The following is a 12,809-nucleotide window of genomic DNA, read 5'->3' as shown; positions in this document are numbered from 1 at the left end:
GAGACCCTGGCTCAATAAACAAAATCAAAACACTGACTGTGTAAAGGGGCTGGAGGGATGGCTCAGTCCTTAAGAGCATGCACAACTTTGGTTCACAGCAACCATGTCAGGTGGCTCACAAGCATAGAGGCTCCATCTTGAAAGTGCTCTGATGACCTCTACTGGCCTCAAAGAGCACTGCAATCATGCACACACAGACATAGACATCCAGGTATACACACAAAAAAAAAAAATAAATAAATCTTAAGCAGAAAAATAAAACTGTATTACCTTCTAGTTGCAATGATGTCAACACCCTAAATCTGACATTGACACCATTCACTACTAATAGAAATTAAACTACTTCTTTTAACTATTTTCTTTTTTAGATTTATTTATTATATGTAAGTACACTGTAGCTGTCTACAGACACACCAGAAGAAGGTATCAGATTCCATTACAGATGGTTGTGAGCCACGATGTGGTTGCTGGGAATTGAACTCAAGACCTCTGGAAAAGCAGTCAGTGCTCTTAACCGCTAAGCCATCATTCCAGCCCCTTCTTTTAACTATTTTAAAGATGTAGTTTAAACCAGGTTTAAACACACCTTTAATCCCAGTGCTCGGGAGGCAGAGGCCTTCTTGATCCAGGGCAGCCAGGGTTACACAGAGAAACCCTATCTCGAAAATCAACCAACCAACAAACAAAAACAAAGAAGAAAAAAAAAAGTAGTTTAATCAGAACTGTCTAGAGATACAGCTGGAACATTTGGTTCTATCAAAAAGTCACAATGTGACTTCTTTTTTTAAGGATGGGTTTTTTTTTGTTTTGTTTTTATTTGTTTGCTTGTTTTTGTTTTGTTTTGTTTTGTTTTTTAACAAGCTACAGGAACCCAGAAGATATCTTGAGGGAGTTTCTAACAAATCTGAGGCAATTTGGACACCAAAATAATTTAGTGGAAAAAAATTTTGGAGCTAGTCTCCTAGAGACCAGGCTAGTCTCAAATTCACTATAAGCTAAGGATGACCTCTGAGCCTTATATGTGTACCATGGCATGCCCCCATCAATAAATAAATGTAATTTACAAACAACAAGACAAACAAACAAAAAAAGAGCAATGCTGGTTGGTGGTGGCGCATGCCTTTAATCCCAGCACTTGGGAGGCAGAGGCAGGCGGGTTTCTGAGTTCGAGGCCAGCCTGGTCTACAAAGTGAGTTCCAGGAAAGCCAGGGCTATACAGAGAAACCAGTGTCGAAACCCTCCCACCCAAAAAAGAGCCATATGTGGTAATATACATTTGCAATCCCAGAAGCCCAAAGGCAGAGATTGTAGACTGAATGCTACTAGACCAGTGAGAGACTGTGGCTGAAAACCAAGAGAATGGTTACCAAGGAACCTGAGGTTGTCCTCTAACCTCCACTTGCACACACACACACACACACACACACACACACACACACACACACAATTCAGGAAAAATGTGCATTTATTTGCATATCACCTACTATTTTTATCAGGTTTTATAAGTTTGTTTGCACGTATTCTAAAAAGAAAACAAAAGGCCATGACATAGAACAGTGTCTGGGAGTGAGAAAGGGTCTTGACCCTCGAAGTTGTCTTCCATAGAGAGAGCCAGCCAAGGTACCACAGAGAAGCTGTAGCTTCAGGTACCGCAGCTGATGAGACACGGAAGCTAGGTCTTCCTGGAGCAAGGAGTAGGTATGGACCTGAGCATCCACCATAGCTGAGAGCTGAACACTGTCCGTGGAGCCTGAGTGTCACCCCATCAGTTGCTAGTCTTGAGCACTTCCAGCCCTGAGCCAATCAATCCACCAGCCTCAGGCCACTGTCCACCCTGAGCACAGGTTAGCAGCTCTGGGGATCTAGACACAGGTCGGCTTCTCCCATCGCAGTCCCTGAGATCTTGCCTTGCCAGGTTGGTTCTTGGCTCCAGGCTTGATCCAGATCCCCACTGGGACCTTGCTGCCAACTTCCTCCACAATAGTTCAGCCCCTGGCTTTCCTTCAGCAGTTCTTGCTTTGTGTGCCTTGCTCTAGCCCTGGCTCTGTGGCCCCTCTATGACTCAGGACATTGGCTCCTTGCCCCAGGACCCCACCCTGACTATGCATGCTCTGACTCTCCCAGCTGAGGCCCTCACAGGGGAAGAATTGGAATATTTAACCTGGAGTCTCCCAGCTTTCCAGGTTCCCCTAGCCTGCCCTGCAGAAGGATAACTTGGAACTTCTGATTCTGAAAATAAGACTGCCAACTCAACTATGGCCCAAGACATGTAGGTGACTGATGAAGCTTTAAGCAGGAATAGCTGTAGCTCTATCCAGGAACTGACTACAGAATGAAGAACAGACCCACCCAGTGCATCATAGCCTCCAGCCCCAGGATTGCCTGCGCTCAACCCTTGTGCTGGCTAGCTTTATGTCAACTTAATACAAGTAGTCTCCTTTAAGAAGAGGGAACCTCAATTGAGAAAATGCCCCTATAAGATTTTTTTTCTATATGCAAGTCTGTAATGCAGTTTCTTAATTAATAATTGATGTGGGAGGGCCTAGCCCATCTCTGAGTGGTGCTGTCTCTAGGCTGGTGGTACTGGATACTAAAAGAAAAGAAAAACAAACAAACAAACAAAAAAACTAGGTGAGTGTCTTAGCTAGGGTTTTACTGCTGTGAACAGATACCATGACCTTTTCAAGACAGGGTTTCTCTGTGTAGCCCTGGCTATCCTGGAACTCTGTAGACCAGGCTGGCCTCGAACTCAGAAATCTGCCTGCCTCTGCTTCCCAAGTGCTGGGATTAAAGGCATGCATCTCCACTGCCCAGCCACCAAGGCAACTCTTATAAGGACAACATTTAATTGGGGCTGGCTTACAGGTTCAGAGGTTCAGTCCATTATCACCAAGGTGGGAACATGGCAGCATCCAGGCAGACACGGTGCAGGAGGAACTGAGAGTTCTACATCTTCATCTGAAGGCTGATATCAGAATACTGGTTTCCAGGCAGCTAGGATGAGGTCTTAGAGCCCACACCCACAGTGACACACCCACTCCGACAAGGCCACACCTTCTAATAGTGCCATGCACTTGGTCTAGCGTATACGAACCATCACAGCGAGCAAACCAGGAGGGAGCAATCAATGAGTGTTCTTCCATGACCTCTGCATCTGTTCCTGCCTGACTTCCTCACTGACCTGCAAGTTTATAAGTTGCTTTGGCCATATTGGTGTTTGGTCACAGCAATAGAAACCCTAATTAAAACAACCCCTTTCATTTGCTTTCAAAAGTATTCAGGAACCCAAAAGGGAAATCAGAAAAGGGATGGTTACCAGGCAGAGAAGCAGGCTTGATAATAGATAGGCCCGACAGTCCAGCCTGTGGGGTCTACATCTGGAGCAGACAGTAGTCCCGGAGTGCATGCCCCCTTTTCTGCAGCTCGCTGGCTTTGAGTCCTCAAGCCATTCTTTCTCGATATCAGCTTCAGTGCTTCCATAGGGAACTCAGGGACAATGCACATGAGCCACCAAGCACTGCTCCTCCATACTGGAGACTTTTGTAGCCAAAGCTTGACAAAACAATATATGGAAGGATAGGCCTATCTTGGCACTGGTTCCAGAAAGGTCCGTGTGCAGCTGCTGGGCTGGCTGTTTCTGGGCCTAGGGTCAGGCATAGCATTGTAGTGGTGAGAGTTTGGGTAGCAAACAGGAAGCAAAGGGGGAAAATGACAGGAAGAGGACAGGCCAAACAGTCACCAAGCTTTGTCCCTTCTGGCCTATTTCCTCCCAGAGGAGTTTTAATATGCCCCAACAACCCATTCACATCTAACCCATCAAGGGATTAAGCCTAGCTCAGGCTTTAAGATCTCTCTGGAAACACGCTCACAGAAACACCCAGAGCTGTGACTCTCTAAATTTCCAGCTCTTTCTCCATCCCAACAAGCTGACCATCAGCTTAATCCTTAGCTGGGGATAGGGGTGCATTCCTTTAATCCCAGGACTAGAGAGGCAAAAATAAAACAAACAGACACACAAGCAAAAAGATTCATCATCGCTGGGGCTGTAGCGTGGCCCAGTGGGTATGGTGTGTTGAATGAGAATATCTGCCATCGGCTCGGAGGTCTGAACACCTGGCCCCAGAGGTGGTGCTCTTTGGGAAGGTGCAGCCTTGGTGGAAGTATGTCGCTGGAAACAAGCTTTGAAAGTTAAAGATACCACGCCATTTCTTGTTTGCTCTCTCTGCTTCATTCTTGTGGTTCAAGATGTGAGCCCTCAGATTCCTCCTGCTCCTGCTCCTGGGCCTGGGCTAGAGCCATAAACCAAAATAAACTCTCCCTAAGTTGCCTTTACCTCAGCAGCAGAAAAATAAGTAATACCATGGGTAAAGGTATTTGCTACCTAAGCCTGATGACCTGGATCTCAGACTGGATGGAAAGAACTGACTCCCAAAAGATACCCTCTGACCTTCACATGTGACCATGGTATGCAAATATCCACATGCACATGTGCGTGCACACACACACACACACACACACACAAACAGTGATACAATTCTAAAAGTAAAGAATAAGTATTTCAACCTAAAAAGTGGTTGGTACTCAAAGGTTGGCAGGCAGTCCAGTGTGGTGGCAGACACAGGAAGCTGAAGCAGGAGGATGCCTCAAGTCTGGAGTCTGAGCAACAAAGTAAGATCCTATCAGGACTTGGAGAGATGCTTCAGTGCAAAGCACCAAGTAAACTGCCCAGCCCTTGGGCAGTTTACAATCCCTGTAACTCCAGCTTCAGGGGATTCAACTGCCATGCTGTTCTGTCCTACAGGAGCACTGCATTCACACACACACACACACACACACACACACACACACACACACACACACAAACACTCTCTCTCAAACAAAAAATGCTTTAAAAAGAGATCTCAAAACACCCAAAAGGAACTTATTCCCCCCTTCCCTACAACACACAGACATGCCAGGTATGGTGGCACACACTGTTTTTTGTTTGTTTTTATTTTTATGAGACAGGGTCTGTGTGGTGCTGGCTGGCATGGAACTTGCTTTGTGGACTAGGCTGGCCTCTGCCTCCTAAGTGAGTGACATACACTTTGAATCCAAGCATTAAGGAGGCTGAGGCAGAAGAATCATAAGATGTCTGATGAGGACAGACAGAAGGGACCGCATAATAAGTTCAAGGTCAATGTGGGCTGCAAGAGACTCTGAAAACAAATAAACAAACGCTTCTCATGTTTTGTAATATGCTAGCCTATGCTACCTGGGCACTCTGGCAACAAGAGGGCCATATCCAGATGCCCTTTGACCTTGGACCAGAACCAGGAGTCAAGATAAGCCTCTTTTTCTTGTCACTCACACAGGCTATAGAGTTGTGGGTTTTGCCACAGAAAATGGACTAATTTCTTTGTATGTGTGTGACATGCATGCACATTAGGTGTGTACACCAGGCTAGGCTCAGATTGGAGTTTTCTCTTATCTCCTATTCCGCCAAGGACATTCCTCTACAGTGAGCTAAGCTCTGGGTCATTTCCCCTAGAGCAGCTGTGTGCAGCTCTGAGAGCTGGTGACCATCTGAGTCCGTTCTCCCAGCTCCATTCTACCCAGCAGTGCCTGACATTGCCTACAACAGTCATCAAAGCGCCTGAATAGCTCCCACTGTGTACATGTGTGGCACAGGCCACACAAGCCTTTCTACCCCAGAGAGCTGCACAGTCATGTTCCCCCATCTTGCGCCCCTGCCCTGTTCTGACCCCATGTTTCTTGACCCCAAAGCACAAAGATTTCTTTTCATCTTATTTTTGTGATTTTTTTTTCCCCAACCAATTCTGAGATCAGGCATACTGAGAGAGGGGGTCAGGCCAAATAACGAGTTCTCTGAACATCCAGGAAATGGCTGCTGCAGCTTTAAGCTTCACGAACAACCTGGCCAGCTGCACGTCTATGCTGGCTCCTCCTCTTCCATAGCCACGTCATTGCTAGTGCTTTTGCTCTGTTCATCCTCTGGACCTGCAGGCAGAATGCTAGTGACAGTGTGCAGGAGGGCTTCAATCTGCTCCTCCGTGAGCCGTTCTTCACTCTCTTCTACCATCTACGAGGGAAAGGAAACCTGTCAGGGGTTAGGAAGTGAGTCTCCCATCACAGCCCACCCGGGCCATGCAGTCCACAGTGCCAGCCCAGCACTTGGTCCTGAGCCAGCCAGGGCCTCATCTAAGATCCACAGTAGGATGACACCAGGCCAAATCCCAGACCAAGCCAGAGCAGGCATACAAAAAAGCAGATTGTCTGTCCATCCGTCCATCCATCTGTCCCTCCCTCCCTCCTGCACCCCCTCTGGAGATTGGTAGTCCTGGCTGTCCTGGAACTCACTATGTAGAGCAGGCTGGTCCAACACACAAAAATCTGCCTGCCTCTGTGTCCTCAGCGCCGGAATTAGGGTTATGTACCGCCACCACGCCCAGCTTGTTTTTTTTTTTTTTTTTTAAATAAAGGAAAATCCTAACCTATTTCCATTCCCATCCATACATGAATATGTTGGATGTGCAAAGAAATTCACCTTTAGGGGGTGGCACGGCCCTAGATAAACTCATGGACTTCACAACAAGCACCTCTGTCACTGGAGTGGTGTCGCCCAATCACTTGACGCTGCTTCCCGGAGCAGCACTGTCTCTATCCCCAGCCGATGCAGATTCTACCTTTCATTAGTTCTCCTTACCCCTGCCACTCACCAGAACTCTGTAGGTGCCTCCTGTGTGACTGCAGGCACACTAAGAATTTTTACAAGCATGACCTCTTACAACATTCACTACAATCCTAGCAAGAGGCATTCCCAGGTGGAAAGCCTCCCAGCTAACACATGCCACATTGTGGTTTGGATCTTAAACGCCCCTCAAATGCTGTGTGTGGAAGGTTTGGTCCCCAGCCTATGGCACTACTGGGAGACGGAAGACCTGTTAATAGGTGAGGCTTAGAGGAGGATTCAGACTCGGGGTGCTGGAACCCTGGTCTTTTTTCCCCTTGCTCCTAGTTTCTCAAGATGAACAGTTCATAGCATGATCATTGTCACAGGCCCACAGCAAGAGGGCCATGTGTACTTGGACTGAGTCTGAAACCATGAGGCAAAATAAACCTTTCTTCTTTGTAAGCTGAATGTCTCAGGTGTGGTGTTAGAGCGAGAGAGAGCCAGCTAACACACAGTCCCACTTGTCTCCTAAGAATCCAGAACTGGAGTCTGACGAGTAGGAAGAGAGAAGCTGAAGAGAAGACAGCTCAGTGCTTAAGAGCACTGGCTGCTGTTGCAGAGGACCTGGGTCGGGTTCCCAGAACCAATAACAGCTCCTAACCACCTGCAACTCCAGTTCCAAGGAATCCAACAGCCTCCTCTGGCCTCTGCAGACCACGTGTACACTCATGCAGACACACACAAGACACAGGTACACATACACATAAATAGAAAATACTCTTTATAATTTTTAATTTATTTGTATTTTAATTAATTTATTTAATTTTATTTTAATTTATGTGTATGAGCATTTGCCTACATGTGTACTACTTGTGTGTCTGATGCCTGCTAAGACCAGAAGAGCATATCAGATTCCTTACAACTGAAGTTAAAGATAGTTGTGAGCCACATGAGTGCTGGGAACACATGGGTGCCGGCTCTCTAGCAACTGAGCTACATCTTAAGCCCAAGTAAAACCTCTTCACTGAATGAGAGCCAATTTTTAGAAGGAATGGCTGGAAGGGGCAGCAGGAGACCAAGTCCCAAGGGGACATCCCTCCTGGCACACCCCCATTCCTTTGTGTCCCCCCACAGACATGCTATCTACCAGGGACCCCACAGCCACTACACTCGGCTAGGTCGAAGACCAGGGCAACAGTAACTAAGAAGAGAACACCCAGCAGACAAAGGCAAGACCCAATATCTACACCAAGAAGCATCGGCAGCGACATGACTCCATATACATGAACAACCAAGACAATGTGCCTCCTCCAGACGGCAGCAACAGGTCTAGGGAAAGCAATGTCACCGAAGCACGAGACAAAGACTTCAGAACAATGATAAATATGTTCAAGGCCCTTAAAGAGGATGTGAATTGGGCTAGAGAGATGGCTTAGTGGTTAAGAGCACTGACTGCTCTTCCAAAGGTCCTGAGTTCAATTCCCAGCAACCACATGGTGGCTCACAACCATCCCTAATGAGATCTGACGCCCTCTTCTGGAGTGTCTGAAAATAGCTACAGTGTAATCCTATAATAAGTAATTAAATCTTTAAAAAAAAAAAAAAAAAGAGGATGTGAATTAATGTCTTAGTGAAGACCGTGAGAACACCCAGGTGACTGAAATAACGACAACAATGTGGGATGTGGAAGTGGAATTTAATAAACAGATCCCTAAAGAGAAGCCAGACTTAAATAAAACTCAAAGCAAAAACTCAGGAAGTCAGCTGGGCGTGGTGGCCCACGCCTTTAATCCCAGCACTTGGGAGGCAGAGGAAGGAGGATTTCTGAGTTCGAGGCCAGCCTGGTCTACAAAGTGAGTTCCAGGACAGCCAGGGCTACACAGTGAAACCCTGTCTCAAAAACCCAAAAAGACATGGAGACAGAGTTTCAGGTTTTGAAGACAAGATAAAAGAAATGGGTAGCTCAATCAAAAAAGTTAAATCTAAAAAAAAAATTTAATTTAAAATCTAGGCATTAAACATCCAGGAAATCTGGAACATTATGAAACCCAAAATCTACAAATAATAAGTATAAAGGCCCAGAAAATTATTTTAACAAAATTATAGAAGGAAAATTCCCCAGTCTAAAGAAAGAGACACCTATCAGGTACAAAAGGCATACAGAACAAAGGAAGGATATTAAAAGCTGTGAGGGAAAAGACAAAGTTACATATAAGGGCAAACCCATAAGAACATTCCCATTCCATATTTCAAGATGTATTACAGTTATAACAATAAAAACAGGCTGGAGAAATGGCTCAGAGGTTAAGAGCACTGGTTGCTCTTCCAGAAGTCCTGAGTTCAATTCCCAGAAACCACATGGTGGCTCCCAACCATCTATAATAAGATCTGGTGCCCTCTTCTGGCATGGAGGCAGAACACTGTATACCTAATAAATCTCTTTTTAAAAAACGAACAAACAAACAAACAACAACAACACTGTGATTCAGAAGAATATCTTTAAAAAACAGAAAAATGTCAAAAGAAAATATGTCTTAAAAAAAACAGCATGGTATTGACATAAAAACATACATGCTCATCAATGACACAGAACTGAAGATGCAGACATAATTCCACATATCAACAGACACCTGGTTTCTTGCCACGTACTTTAGTTGAGTCAGTTTGACATAGCGAAAGCTGGGAAGCTGACCGATGAAGCAATGGGTTTCAAAGAAACTCTCTTCCTAGGGTCTGGCATTTTTCTCCCATTATCCTTATAAACCATAATATCCATTCTCCACTCCCCGCATTAGCCTAGTGTATAGATTCACGTGCACTCTATTTAGTATGACCTTAATGTAATGCCTTTTAAGATTGTATTCTAACATAGCTAGAGCCTTTTCCCAGTGTTCTTAGATTCCAGATAGTAGCAAGGAGTTTAACCTATTCAGTAACTAATTAAGCACTACCATAAAACAATTAAGCACTAGCCATAAATTCAGTTGTCTATAGAAAGAGTCTGAAATTCTCACTGAGATAAAAATTCTTATTACAGACTACATTCCATGCCAAGAGCAAATTAATATACTATACTGAATAATGGGAATTCTCCAGACATAGATAAGAATTAACAAGGCCGGGGCTTGTGAGATGGCTCAGTGGGTAAGAGCACCCGACTGCTCTTCCGAAGGCCAGGAGTTCAAATCCCAGCAACCACATGGTGGCTCACAACCATCCTTAATGAGATCTGGCGCTCCCTCTTCTGGAGTGTCTGAGGACAGCTACAGTGTACTTACATATAATAAATAAATAAATAAAATTAAAAAAAAAAAAAGAATTAACAAGGCCTAAGAATTCCAAGGTTCATGACACTACTTTATTCCTGAAGCCAGGCAAGAGTTTATACCCCCCTAGCCCAATTAACGCTGGGGTGTAAAATTCTTGCCTGGCCAGGGCTGGTTTGAAGCAGGCGCTAATCTCTAAGTAAACATAGTCCTTTTGAAGTCACTCCTCTTGCATCTGGAGGGATACTTATCTCTAACCTAAACATTTATCTGGTTCCTGCAAATTCTTTTTGTAGTCACTCCTCTTGCACCTGGAAAACTCCAATGTACCGTATCTGTTATGTTTTACAATTTATGATATTCGCTGTAATATAATTAGTCTAAGCTCGACCAGAAAATTACATTCAGATTCAACACCTCTCTTGTGTGTGTGTCTGTCTGTCACTCCCGTCCTAAGCTTTGCCCACCTACTCTAGAGAACCGTTTTACGCAGGCACGGGACCCAGAGGGTCTGCGGCAGTTTCTGACAAACAAGCCAAAAATATACACTTCATTTTCAACAAATGGCTCTGGTCAAACTGGAGAGTTGCATGTAGAAGAATGAAAATAGATCCATACCTACCACCTTGCACAAAACTCAGCTCTACATGGAATCAGTTACAGACCTCAACATAAGACCAGATACCCTTGCAGGGCAGTGGTGGCGCACACCTTTAATCCCAGCACTTGGGAGGCAGAAATAAGCAGCTGTGAGTTTGAGGCCAGCCTGGTCTACAGAGTGAGTTCCAGGACAGCCAGGGCTACACAGAGAAACCGTGTCTCAAAAAACCACCCTCCACCCCCCAAAAAAAAAAACAAACAAAAAACAAAAACAAAAAAAAGGCCAGATACCCCAAATCTCACTGAAATCAAAATGGGCAAAGGCATCAACTCATCGGCACAGGAAAGAGCTTTCTGAACAGAATACCGATACCAGAAGCATTAATAGCAACAATTAGTAAATGTTACTTCAGGAAGCTAAAAAGCAATAGAGAACATTATAATGTGTGCAAAGCAGCAGAGTACAGCATGGAAAACACTTTACTAATTATACACAAAATCTTTATTAATTATACATAGTGATAGGGGATTAGTACCTAGAACAAGCAAAGAACTAAAAAGACTGAAGAACAAGAAAACACCCAATTTCTAAGAAATGGGGTACAGAACTCAAAAGAGAGCTCAAAAGACACATGAGGGCTGGAGAGATGGCTCAGTGGTTAAGAGCACTGACTGCTCTTCTGAAGGTCCTGAGTTCAAATTTCAGCAACCACATGGTGGCTCACAACCATCTGTACAGCTACAGCGTACTCACATATAAAATAAATAAATCTTAAAAAAAAAAAAAAGACACATGAATGGCTGAAAAACAGTTATTGATGGCCAACACCCGTGGCCATCAGGGAAATGCTGCAAACTGAAACTGCTCTGAGGTGCCACCTCGCCTCAGTCAGAATGGCCAAGATCAATAAAGCAAACGACAGCAGATGCTGGTGAGCATGCAGCCAAGCAGAACGCCCTTCCACTGCTGACAGAGTGCAGATATGGCCACTAGGAAAACCAGTGAGGAGTTTCCTCAGAAAGCCGAAAACTGATGGACCTCGTGACCCAGCTATACACTCCTGGGCATATATCCACAGGGCTCTACATCTCACTACAAAGTCACCTGCTCACCCGTGCTCACTGCCTCTAGTCATGAGAACCAGGAACTAGACGCAGCCTCGGTGTCCATCAACTGATGAACAGGTAAGGGAGATGTGGTCTATTTAAGCAATGGACTATTGTTCAGTGGGTAAGGAATCTGCGTAAGAATGGCTACAGGTAGGAACAATCATCCCAGGTAAGGTAACCCAGACAGACCCTGAACACTTTCTGTCATTTGTCCATGTTAGCTGTAAGCTGTATGTGTCTTTCATTTAGAATGCTCATGGATTACATGCCCTTAATCCCAGCACTCGGGACAGAGGCAGGCAGATCTCTGAGTTTGAGGCCAGTCTGGTCTATACAGTGAGTTCCAAGACAGCCAGGGCTATGCAGAGACCCTGTCTCAAAAAAAACATGAACAAAACATCAACAAACGAGATGAATAGGAGGATTAAATGGGGGTGGAGGGCAGAGTGAAGGTAGGAATATGGAGAGCAACAATTAACACGAGAGGCCTTTTGAAAACCTGTTAGTATAGAAGCTCCCTAAAATGTATACACATTATAAAGAAATTCTCAAGTCGACACCTTATGCTACCAAGTAAAAACTCCAGAGCTGGGAATGGGCTACTTCTTAATGAGTCATTGGCCAAATGATTTAGTCCCCCCAAATCATAGGGTATTTCCAGGGCTACTGGTTACCTCCAGACCCCAAGGGTGAGGCCCAATTCCTGAAGATGCCACTTACTCATGTTATCCAGGATGGAGAAACAGAGCTAGTGCCCAACTGGAAGCTGCATGCCTACTGACTTACCACACAGCACTAGAAGGCACACACACTACCAGAGGAGGAAAGCAGTCACTAATAGTCACCCAGCCATGGAGATGTCTGCTGGGTACACTGGTACAAGAGTTGCAGAAATGTTATGGAAGTGACCAACTGCCTGGTGACTGGACTTAAGATCCACCCCATGAGATGGAGCCTATGTTACACTGCTAACGTGGCCAGGGACCTGAGACTACATAGGTCATGGTCCTAGGGGAAACCTACTGCAACTATTCTGCTAAAGGAACACAGCAATAACCTGACACTTAGTGGCATACTGCTGTCCCCATAGATTCCATAGCAATAACATGACTCCTAGTGGCATACTGCTGTCCCCATAGATTCCATAGCAATAACATGAC

General features: G+C 45.1%; 1 protein-coding gene across 2 annotated transcripts in view; it reads right to left on the bottom strand.

The window, feature by feature from the left end:
- Positions 1 to 4,972: 4,972 nt before the first annotated feature.
- Crcp (CGRP receptor component) overlaps positions 4,973 to 12,809 on the bottom strand; it is a 32,738-nt gene continuing 24,901 nt past the window's right edge. Inside the window, exon 6 of one of the 2 annotated variants that reach the window (XM_021163974.2) lies at positions 4,973 to 6,082. In XM_021163974.2, the coding sequence (XP_021019633.1) occupies positions 5,933 to 6,082 (150 nt within the window). In that variant the 3' untranslated portion in view covers positions 4,973 to 5,932. The remainder of the gene's footprint in view (positions 6,083 to 12,809) is intronic. The other variant, XM_029477294.1, reaches the window with a different exon arrangement.

The sequence above is a fragment of the Mus caroli genome, chromosome 5 (assembly GCF_900094665.2).
Source record: "Mus caroli chromosome 5, CAROLI_EIJ_v1.1, whole genome shotgun sequence".
Lineage (NCBI taxonomy): Eukaryota > Metazoa > Chordata > Mammalia > Rodentia > Muridae > Mus > Mus caroli.
This window is presented reverse-complemented; position numbering and strand designations above follow the sequence as displayed.